This window comes from Erigeron canadensis, chromosome 6 (assembly GCF_010389155.1).
Source record: "Erigeron canadensis isolate Cc75 chromosome 6, C_canadensis_v1, whole genome shotgun sequence".
Taxonomy (NCBI): domain Eukaryota; kingdom Viridiplantae; phylum Streptophyta; class Magnoliopsida; order Asterales; family Asteraceae; genus Erigeron; species Erigeron canadensis.
In genome coordinates, this window is record NC_057766.1 from 2980826 (window position 1) to 3002261 (window position 21436).

General features: G+C 37.3%; 2 protein-coding genes and 1 long non-coding RNA gene across 3 annotated transcripts; 1 reads left to right on the top strand and 2 right to left on the bottom strand.

Moving 5' to 3' along the window:
• The first annotated feature begins 459 nt into the window (after positions 1-459).
• On the top strand, positions 460-5722 carry LOC122606274 (probable cytokinin riboside 5'-monophosphate phosphoribohydrolase LOGL10). The gene is made up of 6 exons (XM_043779237.1): positions 460-889; positions 3647-3744; positions 4622-4652; positions 4734-4833; positions 4936-5006; positions 5154-5722. The coding sequence occupies exons 1-6, from the start codon at positions 734-736 to the stop codon at positions 5391-5393; spliced, it is 696 nt and encodes a 231-aa protein (XP_043635172.1). The 5' UTR covers positions 460-733; the 3' UTR covers positions 5394-5722.
• On the bottom strand, positions 4987-7658 carry LOC122606275. The gene is made up of 2 exons (XR_006324849.1): positions 6479-7658; positions 4987-5406 (listed from the first exon to the last, which is right to left on the bottom strand). It is a non-coding gene; the product is annotated as an uncharacterized LOC122606275 (long non-coding RNA).
• An 11341-nt stretch (positions 7659-18999) lies between these two features.
• Positions 19000-20648, bottom strand: LOC122605395 (eEF1A lysine and N-terminal methyltransferase). The gene has a single exon (XM_043778340.1). It carries the CDS (start codon positions 20612-20614, stop codon positions 19202-19204), a length of 1413 nt encoding a protein of 470 aa, XP_043634275.1. The 5' UTR covers positions 20615-20648; the 3' UTR covers positions 19000-19201.
• Between the last annotated feature and the right edge of the window lie 788 nt (positions 20649-21436).

A 21436-nucleotide genomic window follows, 5' to 3' on the forward strand; every position in this document is an offset into this window, starting at 1 on the left:
GCTCAGATAGGTGTGTACTTCGTACCTCCAAGCCTATATGATGTATTATTATAAAAATTATGGTCAAACAAGTTTACCCAATTATACTAAAATATCCAACCATGTCTAGTGACATGGATATATGAGATTTTTCCTTAGAGATATACGGAGTATATCGCTTTACGAAATGCAGATTAGATTAAGACAAGTAGTCTATCCTGCATCATTGTCTCGTAGATTGGAGTCCGGCCAATTCAAAACGCGTCTTTAAATAATAATAATAAAAACTTCTTAGTAGCTATACATGAGTAGTTTTACATTTATACGAACGCTCGATCTCGACCTACTTCTTCTAATTTAAGAGAGATTAAAGATACGAAAGTATATGCGAAAGTAGAGCTAGCACATGAAGGCATACAAAAAACTAGATCGTGTTTCACATTTTGAGCCATTGATAGCGATCGATCCCATCGTGTCTAGTTTTTTATATATTTTAATTTTAATTTTATAAATATAATAAAGTTATAGATGGTGGCATGCTTTGCCAGGTGTTGGGGTACTAGTAGAATTTATACAAATATATAAACACAAATCTTTCTCTCCCACCATTCTCACATGATCTCTAATCTCTCTATATATATATCCAATCTTTCTCTCTATATATCCAATCTTTAAAGTTACAAGTAAGTGGGAAAGTATAGTCTTATAGATAAGCAACACAAAAAAGAGAAAGTGAGTAATATTATTTCCATAAATGGAAAGTATTAACCACCTTAAACAAGACGGGGCAACGGTGTTAACTACCACCAAATTACCTTCAAGATTTAAGAGAATTTGTGTCTTTTGTGGAAGCAGTTCAGGCAAGAATCCCGTTTATCGCCATGCCGCCATCCAACTTGGCAATGAATTGGTACGACATCTCTATCTCTATCTAGTAGTAATAAATTTCACGTTACTGATCAGAGATCTTTCTAGAAGCAGTCTCTAGTTTTCTCAATATCCAGCTGAGATTAAGTATCGTTATATATTGTTTAGTTAAAACTAAACTTGTGTTTTCCCTTTTACCCGGCCTACGTACAATTTGATCATTTTGGGGGTTGAAAATTAATTTTTGTGGAGTTTTTTATGCAGACTGTATAAATTAACAAAATAATTGTGGTATATTAATCCAAAATTGTGTGGTATCTATATGACCATCTTCTATATATTTGATAATCTTATGCTAGATAGTACAAAGTATATGCAAATAGAATATAATATAATGATTATGATAACAATCTTTGTTATGTCATAGGCTTGTCATATATATTCACTAATTATGTGCATCTAAAAATGAGCTAATAGATTTCTGGTAATTAAGTACATACATGCAGTCCTAAATCCTAATGAACCCATGCATTTGACAATCAGTCGATATTTTTGTCACACTACAAAATGCCAAGTTTGATTATTGCTAATATGTAATTCAATTGATCTTTTCCCACTAGTTGTGTTTATTTTTTGTAATCTGTTTATTTATTCATTCATATTATATATAAGAAAAGCTTTATATCCCAAAAATCGGTTTTCTTTTGGTATTTTGTGCGTGTATAATATATGTGGGTCGTCTTAATTTCAGCTAAATGTGACGTGGCATAGGTCGATTGCTGGTCATGTATGCAACACTCAAAAGTCTAAAATTATATATGTTGTTCAATATTTAATGAAATTAAATTGAAGTAGCATGTATATATGATATATATATATATATACAAGTTGCGTATAAACTTAATTAATGCTCTACTTATTTAATTGAGTTCTTTTGTTAAACTATATATATTAGAAGTATATATATTCATCATGGACTGGAATAGGCTAAACATATATAAAATACCTTTAGTCCATTTTTGACACGTAAGTAAACCTTGTTCACTGCTTTTTATTCGTTTATGGTGCATATATTCATAATATATAATAAAATAATATAATAATAATTAAAATAATATATAAGCTAGAATTAAAGAAGGCCATACATATATATATTTGAACCATTACTTTAGTCAAAGTCAACAAAAGCGAAAGGCTTTGTTTAATTAGTAAAAATGGCCTTCACAAAGGCTTTGTTTAATTAGTAAAAATGGCCTTCACAAACATCGTCTTTATAAGACAAATATGAAATATGGCACATACGAGTATACAACCACCCAAATTCTACCATAATTTGATAATTAAGCATGAGTAATGCTTTATACAAGTATACATTTTGTAGTATAATATGTATATTTGTTATGATGGCAAAAAAATTATTATAAATTTATTATTATCTTAAACCTATAAAAAAATCAATACTCAACAAAAAAATAAAGTAAAAGAAAAAATTTAAAATTGAAATGACTCGTGTAGAACCCGACGTAGACACATCCACCTCGGTCCAACGACCTCACTTTCATCTCTAAACGACACCACCCATATGATGGATGGTTGACCCTGGTACGGCTTCAACGTTGAGGTGGTGTGCCTCATTACATCATAAAACTTTCAAAATATATAAATTGGCTACTTAGCTAGTTGTTGGTTGTAGACTTGTAGTAGATGTGTATTGGATGTTTGTTTGTGGAGACAAAAAGGCAACATACTTTTGGTGTTTTTATGAAAAAGGTGTAACCTTACCTCTTGTACGATTTATGTCATGCTATATCCTATGAAAGAACATGTCAAAACATTATCGAGTTAGGTACATTACTACACACAATATAATGATTTATATGTGTGTTTTATATGCCGACAATTAATGTTTTGGCTTCTTTCTAAAGGAAATTAGTCAACATATACTAGTATTTTGTTTCTTATCGTTATTATATGTTTTGAATCTATAATGACATACTTAGATACTTATTGGATCGGTCACCAAAGATCAACAATAGTTAGGTGCCGTCTAATCGTCTATCTATATACTAGCCTTGTACCCGCGATGTGGCGGGGCATAAGAATAAAACACTGGTTAAGTAGCGGTATCGTGTTATTACATGAATGTATGATTCAACTCAAGTGTTTCTTAGTCCGGTAGAAAGTGCAAACCACCGTGTGTTTTTGTGGTATATTATGTGAGCAACTTCAAGGAAGGGAAGAAACACACATAAGGTTTTTTTTAAGGGTATTTTTGGAATTTCAAAGATAAAGTTTTGATGGTAGTATAGATTAAATGGGTAAATTATAGATTTTAAAGGTAGAGTGTTAAATTTTGGAAGGGGTAGTTTGTTTATATAGTTGTTATAAGATAAGAGCAGATATGAATGTAAGACATAGAAAGACCCAAAATGTCATATCAACTGCGTATCAACTTTCATCATTTCAAGGGTTTTAGGCCTTAAATTTTTTTTATTATTTAATAATTAATAAGAACTATAAACAAGTCCATATATTATATTGTAGGAGACTATACATATATAAGTTATATTTATATTTATATGAACGAGCTATATTCTCCGTGTGTTGCACCGAATATAAACTATTGAAAATACAAATAAGACCGTTAGTAACGTGGAGTGTTAAGACAGGGTTTCGTGTTTAAAAGGTATTGTTATAGTATAAAAAAATGGAAACATCAAAATAAAGAAATGTATATATACATGATAATTAAATTAATTTAGTTAATTTAATATGATTGGAGAATATTGAAATGTGGCAGGTTGAAAGGAAGATTGATTTAGTCTATGGAGGAGGAAGCATTGGGTTGATGGGCCTGGTTTCCAAGTCCGTGTTTGATGGTGGTTGCCACGTCTTAGGGTATATATACTACTACTACTTTTTACTAATACACTCTTTTCTTAATTTCATTATCAAAAACATGTACATATTTGCATGATAATTATAAAGTCGAAAATCTTTTGACAACAATACTATTATGATGAGGAGTTAAATTAAAATCTTGTTAATACATTTTTTTGGTTTTTTTTATCTAGTATGTTAATACATTTTTTGGTTTATATTTCATTGTGACCAAAAACTTGTTTATGGCTTAAACCCCAATTATATTAATGTAATATGTTTTGAAAAATTCTTTATTGTTCTTCAATTGTAGTTATAAAATACTAGATATATCTGTATCCATTTTTTCTAGCTATGCAAATAATGCATCTTTTCTCTTTTTTTCATTAGGAAAACCAAAATGTTAATAACTTTTTTCATTTTGTTGGTAACAGTATTTAGGACCTTCAATAATAACCAAGTGTGTTTATAAAAACTTGTACCTCATTGTTAAAAGATGTAGATAGGAGAAAATACCCTGATACCACATTGGCAAGATATATACAAGCCGCATAACTCATGCCCCAGTAAAACTCCTCCAAATACCCCACAAATAAGCGTTATTTATGGTTAAATATCCTCAATCATGCTTGCAAACCTTTTGCACCCCATCAATCATAAGGGGTAAACATGGTGGGGTCCGACTTTGTATGAGACGATTGGCCACTTGAGCTAACCAGGCTAACTCAAAGTGGTTGTAAATGGAGAAATATAGGGTCAGATTTTTTTAGTACAATATTGTGCATTTAACAATGTATTCGTGTCATTTTCAAATCCTTCACTTTTAGTTAATACCAATTCGTATTATATGATAACTGATTGTCTAATTTACCATGTCCTTTGTGCTGCATTGCAGAGTTATACCTGAAGTGCTTATGTCCAAAGAGGTAATTAATTACCATTTAGTCTCATAAATTGCTTAGTTTTCTTATACTATGTAGAAATCAGACTAATGTTGGAAACCTCAGATTATTGGAGAAACTGTTGGTGATGTAAAATCAGTGTCGAATATGCATCAACGAAAAGCCGAGATGGCACGCCAAGCTGATGCATTTATCGCATTACCTGGTACTAATTTGTTTGCAAAGTTTTAAATTTCTAGGAAGATACATGTCTTCAGTATTTGATTTTGACAGAATACAACAACTTGAAAGTTTTGCAAATCTACAGGTGGGTATGGTACACTTGAGGAGCTTCTTGAAGTCATTACATGGGCACAACTTGGAATCCACCAAAAACCGGTAATTGATATTTTCATAACGCGGGCACAAGTAGAATACGCAGACATATGTATACACATCACACGTGCAATACACTGGTATACCATACATACATTTTACATCACATACGTACAAAATTGTTTATCATTTTGGGTATGTACTATACAGGTAGGATTATTGAACGTAGATGGATACTACAACTCGTTACTGTCTTTCATAGAGAAGGCTGTTGATGAAGGTTTCATCACCCCTGAAGCCCGTCGGATTATTGTCTCTGCCCAAACCGCTCATGAACTCTTGTCCAAGTTGGAGGAGTACAACCCAGAACATAATGGGTCAGAAGCTAAGTCGAGTTGGGAAATAGAGCAACAATTGGGATACACCATAAAGTCAGATATTGCACGTTGACTTAATATCATCCCTTCAAACCCCAACAGAAAACCATTAACTACCATTAGATTGGAAGGTCACAAGAAGTTTGTTCTGATTTGTTTAACAATCGATCTCAACTTTCCTGATTGAATTTGTGGATTCTTTTACATCATGTATATTCAGTTGTGCCGAGTGAATTGATTTGATAGTACATTAGGAAGAAACAAAGGCATTGTTTTACATAATTTTAGCTATATAGTTTGAAACACAAAGTTGTTTTACTATACACATATTTTCAGATGTTGTAATGAACTATACAGTTTAAACACAGTTTTGATAAAATTTGTTTGATAAATTGTTGGAAATAATCTCTGCTTGTGTTGTATAGAGAAATAAAATGGGAAATTTTGCCCTTTGTTCTGCTTAAAGTAGCACTCGGAGAATTTGGCAAGAGGCTGCACATGATAGCTTCTGTTGTCTTCCTGTACTAAACTAGGTTTCTAGATGAAAGAAGCTTTACCCTGTGAACAGAACCTTCACCCGATCCAAATACTAAGAATAGAGGCTCACATTGATTTTTATATTTACAAACTAATTTTTAAATATACGCTTCTTAGGGCCTTTCCAGGCAGTGCCATCTCCCAAGGGCAATCCAGTGAAAGAAATATTCACTTGTAACCTTGTGTCGTAGGTGGCAAATATCATTTCATGTACTGATGAACAATTCATCTCTAACAGTCTAAAAGAGTAGAATAAAATAAAGGATCTCATTTGAAAAAAATAACCTCCCTGTGACGTAGCAAGGTTTTCTAACGTTGGTATGCAGCACCATTGCAAACTATTTCTCAGGTACAATAACTAAAACATTTATGTTTACATCTTGAAAGGGAATTTTAAGATATGCAGATATACCCACCTTTAATAGGTTTTATTATCTAGGCATTTGAATACATTTTGGACGATGTTCAAGCTATTTGACCCATCTGACATGCTTAACCCGTATGACCCTTTTTTTAGTTAACAAATTAGAATTAAAACATAACACTAACTGACCATATGTATAGAAATGGGTCAAACATCCAAAACTTTTATAGACTAAAAATGAATGAAAGAAAACTTACATGAGTTCCAGGTAAACTTGTTATCGCAACTGAACCATGTAGTATTTCCCCAATTAGCATGGTCTTCTCCATCATATCCGGTAACAAAGTCAAGATATGTGCTGTTTGAACCTAAGTAATTGGCTTAGTGACGAATTAGGGTTACACAATCATTACTCTCCTGATAAATCAGTGCGAACCTAACAAACTCTTAGCGAGTTTAAGGTGGAATGATTGAGTAATAAATATGAGATGGATGTCGATATGATTGAATCTTGATTGTCTGTAAGCATTGAATGTGAATTGAATTCGATGTGTTGAAATGAATCCTTAAAAGTATTTATCTATGAATACTGAGAAAGTCTTAAGCCTCTTTCTAATATTCTTGTATAGTGAACTCTCTTTTCTAGTTATAATATACAGTGTTTATACATAAAGGCTAAATCCACCCTCAACTCATGTGATTCAGTGTACATTGGGCCGCCCATGATCATCAAACAGGATGACCTATCTTATATTAAAAAATAAGATATCCATATATATGTAAAGGAAGCCTGTTTACTTTGGCTCGCTAGCAAGATTCGGCAGCGGGGAGGGAAAGAAAAAAGGGGCCGACCCTAATAGGGTCCGACCCGGTGTCTCACCCGGTTTCTCACCCGGCTCCCATCCATTTATATATATATCTCCACATATTTATATAGGGCGGCGGTAGCATCAAGGGGGAAGGGAAAATCCGACCCTATTAAAATCCGATCCTCCCATCTCACCCGGTTTCTAACCCGATTTTGTAAGTACCTTCGTGATCGATCTGTATTCCTTTCCTTTTTCTGACGGACATGTCCTTGTGATCCCGACCCGCCGGCTTATAGATATCAAGGGACATAGAAACGTGTATGGATCTTATTCTTTTCTTTTTCTAGCCGACCCTAATAGGGTCCGACCCGCTATTCTACTTCGCCGCCCGGTCTTCTCGACCCGGAATTTGATCTCGTCGACCCGATCACGCCGACCCGGTCCTTGATCTAGTCGACCCGATCTTGCCAGGTTCAATCTTGCCGACCCGGTGATGTTGTCGACCCGGTGTTCTATCTTTTGCATATTTCTTTTAATCCCGAGATATCTATACGGGATCAAATCCCCCCAAGTTTAGATATAAAAAATTTAGACAGATTTTTTATATGTAAACTTTACTCCTTTTTTCTGTGCAGACTCCATTTCGAAGAAGATAGCTTTGCTTTAAGCCATCCATCTGGAAGGACTTGATTTTCTTTAAGTGGTGTGCTGCTGCATTATCTCAAATCTTCCCTCAGTTTTTCAGATTTCCACTTAGAGGTATTCGAAAATTTGTAATACTACCTAGTTATGAGAAGTGAATATAATTTTGTAGTTCTTATCACATGTGATATAAGTTTTTGCAGTGAATATAATTCACTTTGAAAAATAATAAATATCTTTTTCTTTATCCTTAGAATTAGAGATGTAAAGTACGTATCACTTGATAAAAGTTGATGTTGAATTGTTATTCATTTTTGTATGGATTTTGCTTCTTTCTGCATACATGATATACAATATACATACTTTGCCAAAATAGTGTGATTGGATGCATTCATGTTAAGCTGGATATTCAAATCCTTGTACTCCCATTGTGTCAATTACGTAGACATGTAGGCTGTGAATTTGCTTATTGCTTGTCAATAGCCATGTTTGACTTTATGCACCCTTTTTTTTATATATATAATATGATAGTCGCATAGGATAAATCATGTTTTGATGATACATGATACTAGTAATTAGACATATGTCATTTAAAATTATAATGAGCCTGCTATTATATATACACGTATGTGTATATATATTTGAACTGTATGAAATAAGTCATTTTCGCGACTCCTCATGTGAACGTATATTTACTTTTATGTGTAATGTTAATTGATAACATATACCTAGACATGGGGTTCCAAAATGCGCATAGACCTTGGTCTTTTCTTTTCTCAGGTTTCCTTTTTGGATTGTTTTTTAGGGTACCTTAGAAAATATACTAGACATGTCTGCAGACAATATTGACCCTTTGGATGTGATAGATGATGAAGATATTTCTATTCCCGTAGGGGTTGATGACACAGATTCGCGTCTTGGTTTTTTTGGGTTTGAAAAACTGCTAGAAGATTTTCCATGCCTTGTTAAGTATAATCCCGTTAGGGCTACTTCAGACCAAAGAGCCAATAGTCCTCCTCGAAAGGTTGCTTTTTATCAAGCCTACTTAACCGTTTCCAACCTTAGACTTCCTTTGACAGCCTTTTATCTAGACGTGTTAGCACATTATAGAATAGGTATTGCTCAGACTCAACCCGTCGGTGCTAGTAAGATTTTGCTTTTTGAGATGATTTTAGCAGCTTTAGAGATTCTGATTCCTCCATCGGTACACCTGTTTAGGAAGTTTTTTAGGTTGGTTACTACCGGAGATTGGTTTACTTTTGTCGTTAGAGAGTCTGGTTCTTTACTAATGACCAATCTCTCCGGCACCATTAAGTTTTGGTGTGTTGATTATTTTTTTGTTGATGCTTCCTTTATTCCCCAAGATAAGATTGCTTTTCTTGAATGGAGGGATACCAAATGTAAGAAAGCCAATCTTAGGATTAATAAAAAAGTTAATGCCTTGCCTGATGAGCACTTAGTCAACAAGGAGGATTGTGAGAGAATAATGGGAGTTTCCGTCCCATATAGGAGTTATGCTAAGCATGAAGCTATTTTGGTTCTTGCCAAGGTTAGCCAAGATTGGGAAGGAGATGCTCCAACCCTAGTTGATGTGTCCACAGGAAAACGTATGGATTTATTATTATTATTATTTTTTTTTTAATTTTTTTTTATATATATATACTTGCTAACAATAATTTGCTCTTTATTGTTGCTTTTTTGTTGTTTCTCAGCTATGAGTCTCATGGAGGGCTTGGGCCTGGACATTGAAAGGCTTAACGCATCTAGCAATTGCAAGCCCACCAAGCCTACTGAGCCCATTGAGCCTTTTGATGATGAGATAGGAGGTTCTCCTATGGAAGTTTCTCAAGACACCTCCCAGGCTATGAGATTCTCTTTTTCTCCTGAGCGCCAAAATCTTGGCATTGATGGTTCTCCCCTTCTTTCTTATTCCTCCCATCCTTCAGAAAAGGAATGTGGTAAGAGGATATCTGCTTTACTTGGAAGTGTTCCCTCTCTTTCTCCCATTGGTACTTATCTTTCCTTACAAATATACTTATATTTGCATACATGTGCATTTAGTTTACTTAGTTTATTATATGACTAAACATTTTCTCTAATTGTGCAGCTAAAAATTCTTCTCTAGGTCTGTTGCATGGTGAGAAGAGGGTTGGGGAAAATATTGCTAGCCCTCCCTCTAAACGCTGCATGACTGCTCCTCCACCTACACTTAATCCTTTTGGCAGGTTCACTTCCTCTTCTTTTGGTTCCACTTCTATTGGACTTCTTCCCTTGCTATCCTCCCGGGACAGTTTGGATGAATGCATGGCCACACTTGAGCCTATGAACCGGGAAGGATTCCATTGTTCAGAGTTCCCTATTCTTCAGGGTATTGACGAAGATGTGTGGAATGGGCTTAGGCGTAAGAGCGCTTATAAACTCGGTTATAATGATTCTTCTCGTACCTTCAACCTTCAAGCAAGTTTTTCCCACTCCATGGATGACTTTGATAAGCGGGTGGGAAACGACTATTATATCCCATCCAAGCCTCTTCATCTTAATTCTGATGTGAGAGATCCTGATGTAGCAAGGCAATATGGAGATTCCTTCGTTCCCCCACTCCTTGCAGCAGAAACTAGCTTCCATTCGCTAGAACATTTGGCTAGGGTACGTTGTGTATATATATATATATATATTATTGTTGTTATTATCATTCATTTGTTTAGAGAATGAAGTTAGTATGCTTAAGGAGAAGTTGGAGGTAAGTGATGTTAGGGGAAGGGAGGTAGAGAGGGTTCTTGATGAAGAAAGGGCTAGGGGGAGGAACTTGGAGGAGGATATTGAGAAAGGTGCTCAACTTAGGAGGGATGTCATTCTAGCCTTTCCTCAGTTGTTTAAGCTTGCTATTAGTCACCCGGACGTTATGAAGATAATTGGTGATTTTAACCAAGCTACATTTGCTGTTGGTAGGCATTCTGTTGCCGTGGATCTTTTAGATAAAGATCCTTCTCTTGATCCCACTACTCTTCCCTTCTATGATGTCTCATCCCTTACCAGGATGGAAGATGCTAAAATTGTTTTTAGACAGAAGTCCTTTCCAATAATTAATGCTATTACTGAGGATCCTGATGCTTCTTTGGAGGATATAGTGTCTCTCCTTTCACCATCTGCTTCCCAGGAGATTGCCCCATCAGAGGCTCCACATGCTCCTTCATAGACTTAGTTTTATTTTGCTTATTTGTATTTGTACTACATATTAACTTTTATTGTGTAAGTTTATTTTTGGTGTAAGGCTTCTAGCCTATGAACATTTTAATGTGGTCATGTTAGCTTAGTTGTAGTTAACTTTGCTCTTTATGATTCATTACTCGCGAGTTTCATTTCCCAATGAGAAATGCTTATCTATTTCACCCCATGAGTGAAATGATGATTATTTTGATATGCCACCCTATGAGTGGAAAATTTTGCAAATTCAAATTTGATAGGAGTGAAGGTGCTAAGACCTTTGTTTTTCCATTACTTCCCTATGAGAAGTGTTATCTTTCCATCCCATGAATGAAAACGATGAACGTTGTTTTTGTCATGACATAATAATAATATAATCTTTAACAATTTTAAGAAAAAATGCTACTTTATTCATAGTCATAAACATGATGAAACATAATGAGGAAACCAAGTACATGGAATCTTGTATCACCAGTAGGACTTTCTTTGGTTAGTAGCATTTCCGGGTATTAGAGACCCGTCCTTACAAGTAGCACCTTTTCAGGTTAATAGCATTCCAGGTTCTGGGTACTGGATACCCATCAAGCTCTGTTAGGATATATGATCCATCTCCATTAGCTTTCTTTACCGTGTATGGACCCTCCCATTTTGGGCCTAGCTTCCCAAGGTCTTCCTTTCTGCTTGCTTCATTTTTTCTCCATACATGGTCTCCCACTTTGAAGGTCATGGGGAGTACTTTTTTATTGTAGTACTTTGCCATTTGCCTTTCGTTCTCTGCTTGACGAATGTGGGCTATATCTCTTCTTTCTTCTATCATATTCAAATTTTCTCTGAGGGATTCTTCATTCTGAGTTGGTTCAAAATTAATGATTCTTTGTGTTGCAACAGTGAGTTCTGCCGGGATTACGGCCTCGGTTCCATATACTAAACTAAATGGTGTTTCTTGAGTGCTTCCTCTTGGAGTAGTTCGATGAGCCCATAAAACACCAGCAACTTCATCTACCCATCCTTTTTTGCATTTGCCCAATCTAGCCTTAATTCCTCCCAATATGGCCTTATTCATGACTTCCACCTGGCCATTGCCTTGGGGATGGGCTACTAAGGTAAATCTCTGTTGTATGTCCATATCCTGGCACCATGTCTTAAAGGGATTTTCAGCAAATTGCTTCCCATTATCGCTAACCATCACATGAGGAACTCCGAATCTGCATACTATGTGTTCCCACACGAAATTGATTACCCGCTGCCCTGTAATGGTTGCTAATGGCTTCGCCTCTACCCACTTTGTGAAGTAGTCCACAACTACTATCAAAAATTTCATGTTACCAATGCCTCGAGGGAATGGACCGACTATGTCGATTCCCCATTTGTAAAATGGCCATGCTGTTGTAACCGGGATAAGATCTCGCCTAGGCCTGTTGGACACAGGTGCATGCATCTGACATGATTGACACTTTTCAATTTCTTCCTTGGCATCTCGATATAAAGATGGCCAGAAGTATCCAAGTCTCATGATCTTGGTAGTAACTGATCTTGGTCCTGAGTGGATACCACATGTTCCACCATGTACTTCTTGGATGAGTTCTTTTGCTTGTAAAGGACCTACACACCGAAGATGGGGACCAAGGAAAGATTTTCTGAACAAGGATCCTTCCATGATCAGATACATTGGTGCTTTCATTCTTATTTTCTTTGCACTTTCTTTATCTTTAGGAAGGGTTCCATCTTTGATGAAATTGTATAATGAGGTCATCCAACATTCAACTTCTTCTACTTGAGAAACTTCCTTTTTTGGCACTACGGATTTTTCTGCCAACACCTCCACTAGCACTTCCTTTGTAAGATGGGCAAAGTTTAAAGATGCAAGCTTACTTAAGGCATCAACCTTCTTGTTTTGGCTCCTGGGAACCTGCTCTATGCTGAATTTCTTGAATTCTGAGATGACCTTTCTGGCTTCCTCCAAATAAAGTTGCATGGTCTTTTGACTTGCTTCAAATGCCCCTTTTATCTGATTTGCTACCAGTTGAGAATCAACATAAGCATGAATATTTTCTACCTTCATTTTTCTAGCTATTCTTAGCCCTGCTAGGAGAGCTTCATATTCAGCTTCATTGTTGGAGGCTAGGAAGTCAAAACGGAGGGCATAGGAGTATTCCTTTTTATCTGGATCAATAAGGATGAGACCTGCTCCAGATCCTCCAGCACTGGAGGCTCCATCAGTAAAAAGAGTCCATGGTAGGTTTTCTTCTTCCTTACTTGCATCTTCTTCTAAAAAATCTGCCAAAACCTGGCCCTTCTTTGCGTTTCTTGGTTGAAACGTTATTTCGTGCTCTCCGAGCTCAATTGCCCACTTAGCTAGCCTACCAGACACTTCAGGTTTTGAGAGGACTTGCCTGATGGGCTTATCTGTGAGAACTTGGACAGGATGTCCCTGAAAGTATCTTCTGGGACGCCTAGCCGAATGGACTAGAGCAAGGGCTAACTTTTCCAAGGCCGGGTAGTTTATCTCGGGCCCTTTCAATGCCCGACTAACAAAGTATATGGGCATCTGAGAACTTCTTCTATCTGCTAACAAGACAGCACTTACACATTCTTTGGAGGCACCCAAGTAAAGAGTGAGTGTCTCCCCGGGTATCGGAGCAGTAAGTGTTGGTAGGTTAGCCAAAAATTTCTTCATATCTTGGAATGTCTTTTCAGCCTCTTCCGTCCAAGAGAAATCCTGCTTCCTTAAGCACCCCTTCAAGGTTTTAAAGAATGGGAGGGATCTATCAGCTGCTTTAGAAAGGAATCGGGCTAAGGAAGCCAACTTCCCATTTAAACTTTGCACTTGTTTCTTTGTCCTTGGAGAGGGCATATCTATAACTGCTTGAATCTTCTTAGGGTTGGCTTTTATTCCTCTTGCCGTAACTATGTGACCTAAGAACTTTCCTTCCTCCATTCCAAAACTACATTTGGAAGGATTTAGCTTCATATTTATGCCCCTAAATGTATTAAAAGTTTCTTGAATATCAGCTATCATGGCATTCTCATCATGGCTTTTGATGACTATGTCATCCACATAGGCTTCAATGTTTCTTCCGATCTGATGTTGGAAAGTTCTATCTGAGTCTTTGGTAAGTTGCTCCTGCATTCTTCAAGCCAAATGGCATTTTTTGGAAACAATAGATGCCCTGGTCCGTGTGGAAAGCAGTCTTGTCTTCATCACTTTTCTTCATTGAGATCTGGTGGTATCCCTTGTAAGCATCAAAGAAGCACTTTAATCTGAACCCATCTAGGGATTCCACCTTCCAACCTATTTCTGGGAGAGGATAGTTATCTTTAGGGCAGGCTTTGTTGATATCTTTAAAATCAACACACAGCCTCCATGAGCCATCCCCCTTTTTGACCATAACTGGGTTTGCTACCCACGTCTAGTACTTAACTTCTCTGCATATGCCTGCCTCAACCATCTTGTCTACTTGCTCACAAGCAGACTTGCTTCTGTCCTGAGCCATACCTCTTTTCTTTTGTCTTATAGGGACTATGTTTGGGTTGGCATTTAAGGCGTGCTCTGCAAACTTTCTTGGGACACCCGTCATGTCTGACGTCTCCCATGCAAAGACGTCCAAAAATTCTTTTAAAAGGTTGATCAACTTGCATTTTGTCTCTTTGGGAAGTTGAGACCCAATGATAACTGGCTGCTCTGGGAATTTTCTATTTATGATTATCTTTTGCTCAGGGCCTTCATTTGCTACTTCAATTGACAAGTCATGTTTCACTTCCTTTGGTCTTTCCTTATTAACTTGTTTGCACTCCCTTGGCCATACAATGCGCCCTTTTATGGTGGCCACCCCAGCTGGGGTGGGAAACTTAACCATCCCATGAATGGTTGACGGTACGGCCCCGAATTTTTGCATGGATGTCCTACCGAGCAACGCATTGTATGGTGAAGGTGCTCTAACAATGGTGAAGTCGATAACTTCAATTCTATGGAGAGGGTATTCGCCCATCATCACCTCCATACTTACTTCTCCAATGGGCCAACTAGATTCACAATTGAAACCAACTAGAGGCGCCAAAGGCGGGCGCTTGAGGTCTTTAACTCTTTGAGGGAGTTTATTGAAGCAATTCTCATAGATAATGTCAACAGAACTCCAATTATCTAAGTATATTTTTCCAACCTCGAAGTTTGCCAAGCGAGCTTGTATGACCACGGGGTCTGAGGATACGGCTTCAACTGGTGGAAAAGAAATTGGAACTATGGCCCAATCCTTCAATACATTCGCTTTTCGCTTTTATGGATTTCTTCTTTGGTGGACCATACAAACATGTCCTTCTGCAGGGCCAGGATCATCATTGTTTTATTGTTTTCTTTTTTGACTGATGCTTTCTGCCATGCAAAGGTTTTCTTTGCTGGAGTTTTTCTTCCCTGCTTTGCTCCAGGGACAAGATGTTCCAATTTTCCTTATTCTAAAGCCCTCTTGATTTCTGCTTGTAGTTCTCTGCAATCATTAGTATCATGTCCATGATCTTCATGAAAGTCACAGTACTTGTTCATGTTTTTCTTTGCAGATCTGAGAGGGGGAAGGGGCTTGAAAGTTGTACCCACCCTCTCAGTTTTTAAAATCTCTTTTGGAGATTTTGTTAAGTCTACAAGGTGGACATTTTTTCCGTATTGAATGGGTCTCTTATCTCTTCTGTCATCAAGACGTTCATCTCTTCTTGTATCTCTTCTGTAATCTTCCCTGCGCCCATCTCGCCTAACATCAAAACGAGGCCTTTTGGAGGGTCCTACCCATGACTTATCCTTCCTTATCATCCCTCTCACTAAAGTAGAGGTTTCTCTAGAGGGGAGATAGTCATATGCTCGATCAATGGCTTCTTTGAAAGTCTTTGGAACCTTTGTTGTTAACTTTTCTTGGAGTCCTCCTGGGTGTAAAGCAAGAGTAAAGCCTGAGATCTGTTGACTTTCTGGCAGGCCAGGTATCCTTTGACATTCTTGAGTGAATCTCAGGATGAAGTCTCTGAGTGGCTCATTCTCCCTTTGTCTTATTAAGTGGGCTTCCAAGTGATTACGTTGGTGCTTTTTTGTTGGAAGAAATGAGCGACAAATTTTTCTTTCAGATCTTGGAAGTCTTTTATACTTCTTTCAGGTAAACCAGTAAACCAATCCCTAGCATGCCCTTGCAACGTTCCAAGGAACAAGTGACAGGCCACAGGGTCTACCCACTTTTCTGTGAGTATTGCTTGGTCATATAATGCTAAGTGGTCTTCTGGATCTCTAGTGCCATCATAAGTTCCCACAACTGGAGGAACTTTTTGACCATCTGGGAATGGATACTCCGCAATCCAATCACAGAACCTTGATTTGACAGCGGATCTTGGAATACCTACAGCTCGTGCCTGCTCCCCTACTTCTTCACCAGATAATACTTTTAACATCCTCAACAGTTCCCTTGCGGGGTTCGGTGGTGGTGGTGTTGGTTCTGGGCAAGATTGCTGCTTCTTAAGCTGCTCCACCATTAAAGACATCAAAGATTCCACAGCCCCCTGAGGGATAGTTGTAGGTGGAGGCGGAGTTGGTTTTAGTATATTGGTAAGTTGTGATAACCAATCTTGATTGGGTTGTGCTTTGGATGGGGAGGTATGTGTTTGGGGAGGTGGTTGGGATGACTCCCCCATAAGCTTTAGCAATTCTACCAAGTGGCTTTCCTGGACTGTAATGGTCCCAGATGAACTAGGGACAGATTGTTCAACTGGGATTACTTGTTCACTTCCAAGTGATGATGATGCGTTAGGCAAGGGTGTGATAAGAGGAGAAATTGTCGGAATGACATTTTGAGCCTCATGACTCTGGTTTTTCAAGAATCCTTGGGTGTTGGTGACAGAATCACTTATGCCTACGGTTGAAGAGGATGGTGAGGGTGATGTTCCCCCTATAGAAAACAATGACCCCATAGTACCTGAGTTTAGGGCGGGTCTTGTAGTAACTACATCCTCAGATGAATATTGGAGTCTAGATCTCACTTCGGATAATTTTTTATCAGAGACTCTTTTTTCACCTTGGTTATGCTTAGCACTTTGTATAGTCATGAGAGGTGAAGAAGTAATGGTGGTATCTTTTTGAGATTTTTCCCCATCACCTGTCTTAGCCTCCGTGGACCCAGGTGATGTTATTTTTGAGAGTGGAGTTTCTTCCTTGGCCATGCAAGACCAAGAAAAAGGAACAATGAAATGGTGTTTTGATCTTACAGGAATCCGTTCAATAAACGGGTCCCACGGATGGCGCCAATGTTTGAACCTAAGTAATTGGCTCAGTGACGAATTAGGGTTACACAATCATTACTCTCCTGATAAATCAGTGCGAACCTAACAAACTCTTAGCGAGTTTAAGGTGGAATGATTGAGTAATAAATATGAGATGGATGTCGATATGATTGAATCTTGATTGTCTGTAAGCATTGAATGTGAATTGAATTCGATGTGTTGAAATGAATCCTTAAAAGTATTTATCTATGAATACTAAGAAATTCTTAAGCCTCTTTCTAATATTCTTGTATATTTTCTAGTAATAATATACAGTGTTTATACATAAAGGCTAAATCCACCCTCAACTCATGTGATTCAGTGTACATTGGGCCGCCCATGATCATCAAACAGGATGACCTATCTTATATTAAAAAATAAGATATCCATATATATGTAAAGGAAGCCTGTTTACTTTGGCCCGCTAGCAAGATTCGGCAGCGGGGAGGGAAAGAAAAAAGGGGCCGACCCTAATAGGGTCCGACCCGGTGTCTCACCCGGTTTCTCACCCGGCTCCCATCCATTTATATATATATCTCCACATATTTATATAGGGCAGCGGTAGCATCAAGGGGGAAGGGAAAATCTAACCCTATTAAAATCCGATCCTCCCATCTCAACCGGTTTCTAACCCGATTTTGTAAGTACCTTCGTGATCGATCTGTATTCCTTTCCTTTTTCTGACGGACATGTCCTTGTGATCCCGACCCGGCGGCTTATAGATATCAAGGGACATAGAAACGTGTATGGATCTTATTCTTTTCTTTTTCTAGCCGACCCTAATAGGGTCCGACCCGCTATTCTACTTCGCCGCCCGGTCTTCTCGACCCGGAATTTGATCTCGTCGACCCGATCACGCCGACCCGGTCCTTGATCTAGTCGACCCGATCTTGCCAGGTTCAATCTTGCCGACCCGGTGATGTTGTCGACCCGGTGTTCTATCTTTTGCATATTTCTTTTAACCCCCAGATATCTATACGGGATCATGTGTCATCCTCCATTGCATGATAGAGCTAACTAGCTGGCCACAGAAGCTCATCTCCATAACCGGTTGAATTTTATAGTTGAACTTAACTTCAGGGATGTTTTTGCTGTAAATTTCTCGATGTTCATTAGCAGTATGTAACAATTCCTCTGCATGCTTTAGATATTAGAAGCAACTTTAAATATGTTGAATTACTAGACTTGAACACAGTGATTCTGAAGCAATTGCTGCTGCTGTTTCAGCAGCAACATCTGACCTGGTTTTGAAGTGGTAATCTTTGTTAATGGCCATTTCTCGGCCATCTTCAGGCCTATCCCAACATTTATGGTCCGCGGCTGGATCCCCCACCTGAATATAAGTAACGATCTTATTTGGTATTGTCTTATGATGAAAAAGATCGAGCACAGAAAAAAAATCAGCGGACAGGGTTTCGTTAAAAGTGTCAATCTCAACACATTTTCATTTAAGTGGGTCAACTTGGGTTGTTTTTATATCCAAAACCTATCAAATGGGTAACATGAAGAAAAACTAGCTACCTGTCAAGTGTCAAACAGGTTGTAATCGTTATTATCACAAATAGCTATTCATAGAAATAAACAAAAGGTATAGCGCGTCAAGGCAACCCAGCCCAGACATTTTGACTCATCCAAGAAACGACTAATTACGTATTTACATCCCAGGCTTATTTACGGGTCTCCTGATCGCAGCACATTGTTTCATAAGTAAAGGTCTCTCGGTCAGCCAGTCTTTAACCTATTATCGCAAAAAACATATATATATATATATATATCCTGAAGTTAAATGTAAATAATATAATGGTAAGTAAATGTGGTAATCTCAATTCGTCTATGGATTCACTAGAAATGGCTAGACTTGGGTAATTACTTTTCTGTAACACGTCAAATGAGTATACTCCAATGAAAAAATGGGTTTGATAGTTACAAACTATGAATACCTGAATAAAGTTGTTTTCGGGATTTTACTAGAAAAGACTCTTTTGAGATCCTAGGGCACTGATACTTGGCCTTTACTATACACTAGCCACAAAAGATAACTCACAATTCCACTATGGAGTCCATATAAGATCCTGAAATTACAGATCTCAGTCTCTTCAAGAAAGCATTATCATTGTCAATAGAGGTGATTGGTGACAAAGTGGCCATAAGAACAAAACTTCCATCATTATCAACATCAATTTCATAGACCTTGTGAAAAACATCTCGAAGCTCTTGAATCAACGTTTCATAGAACAGTTTGTCACGAGGGATCACATTGATGACAAGAACACCGTGATCATGAAGAACTCTTCTCATGGCCTGGAGAACACATTTCTTAACAAATTCCGGTGGAGGAGCACTAAGCCCATAGACGGCCTTGCTCGAATCCAAATCAACCATAACTACATCAAATTTACCATTCAAAATATCTTCGCTAGTTCCTAGAGACCCAACATTTTCAATCAATTTTATGGCATCTCCAACAATTATTCTGATAAATTGCCCATCCTTTAACCCAAAATATTTTCTCGCGACACTCAAAACAACCTCGTCGGCCTCCACACCAACAACTTCAAACCCCAACTGGGCATTCAAGAAACTTAACAGAGCACCACCACCAACCCCTAAACACAACGCTCTTGGAGTCAACCCTCGTTCAATTCGTTCATTTAAAGGCACAACAATCAAAAAGAGTCCACAAACCATAGGATTCAAATACGCATGAACCAAAATCCCCGTATCAACTCTAAACTCAACCTCCTTCATTTCCCTCAAACGTCCTAAATCCAATCTCCCAATATCACCCGCCACGTCACCTTTACCACAAACAAGACGCACTTGTGATTGTATCAAATTAGGCATTCTTTTAAACCTCAACCGTCTCCTAAATTCTTTCTCCGTACCATCCTTCACTTCCACTTGAACATCCTCAACAACAAACTCACCAACAAAACGACCGACAAACCTACCCACAATCACACTACACAACACATCATCTTCGTAACTCAAAAACAACACGTTTTTCGGGACACCGTTTTGAAAACACAATTTCGGGTGTAAAGCAATAACTAAGTCTTTTAATTCACTCTCTAGTTTCTCCTTATCTAAGGCATCAATAACCGGGGGCCGAATATAAACACAATATTCATTTTTATCATTATTATAATAAGATATATTATTATCAAAATGATTACCAATTAGGATGAGACGAGAGACATTGGATGATAAGAGCTGAAGGTGGCCGGATTTTGTGCAGAAGTTCCAGTCGGTTTCACGGTGGTTTGGGACGATCATGGCGGCGATTAACGGCGGAAGGGTGTCTGACAACGTTGGAGAATCGAGGACGGCGACGTGAAGGAGTGGAGTGTGGAAGGAGGACAGGTGGCGGTGTTTGATTGGAGATGGGATTGTGAATGTGATGTATTGTGATGGAGTTAGGGTTTCCAGTGCTGCTGATAGATTCACCTCCATTTTTCTTTGTTACTGGTTTTGAAGATCAGAGTGTTAAGTGAAATTTATGTACTTTTTTTTTCCCTTCTTTTTTGGAATAAGACAGACTGATAGAGCACAAATCGATTTACGATCAGTCTTATTAGAGTATTATTTAAAATAAGTATTTTCACTAAACGCGAAGTTCCAAATGAAATTCACATTTAAAAAAAAAAGTTAACAATTGGTTATATCATTGGTTAATATCCCAACGGTGGTAAGTTTTCTTTTAATACATTGTCATGCTTTTAAACGAACTATTATTAGGTTTTTCCTATCATTAGGTATTATTAGATAAAAAGATTCTCTAACATGTTAATGTGAAAAAAGTTAAAATTAAGAAGTTAAATTGTCTGACATAATAGTTAAATTATTTACCATCAAGATACTTTAATAGTAAAAGGTTTTATTTTTTTATAAGAAATATATTATGTATGCAACTTTTACATAACATTTGAGGGTGTTTGGTAGGGTGGAATGAAAAGGGTAGAAATGGAATGAGAATCACTTCCCTTGTTTGGTTACATAAAAGAATGGAAATGATTCCCCCTTTTACCTCTTCATTTTAATTATTAATTTTAATTAAAGAATGGTGAGAATGGGGGAATCATTTCCATTCTCATGATTCCTCTCAAAATGGTGAAGAATGGTGAGAATGGAATCAAATTACCTTTTTTTTCTTTTTTTCTCATGTATTTAATTATTAATTTTAATTATTTATATTATGATATTATAATTAGTTTTTGTTAAAAAAAATTTTCAAATTAATTTGTTTATTTTTTATATTTCTCTTATTATGATTCT

What these genes read in the sequence shown, in the direction of transcription:
- LOC122605395 (XM_043778340.1), bottom strand. Translation starts at nt 20,614, where the DNA reads ATGGAGGTGAATCTATCAGCAGCACTGGAAACCCTAACTCCATCACAA.
- LOC122606274 (XM_043779237.1), top strand. Translation starts at nt 734, where the DNA reads ATGGAAAGTATTAACCACCTTAAACAAGACGGGGCAACGGTGTTAACT. An exon ending in TCCAACTTGGCAATGAATTG is followed by an intron (nt 890 to 3,646) that starts GTACGACATCTC and finishes GAAATGTGGCAG; the next exon opens with GTTGAAAGGAAGATTGATTT. An exon ending in TTGGAATCCACCAAAAACCG is followed by an intron (nt 5,007 to 5,153) that starts GTAATTGATATT and finishes TGTACTATACAG; the next exon opens with GTAGGATTATTGAACGTAGA.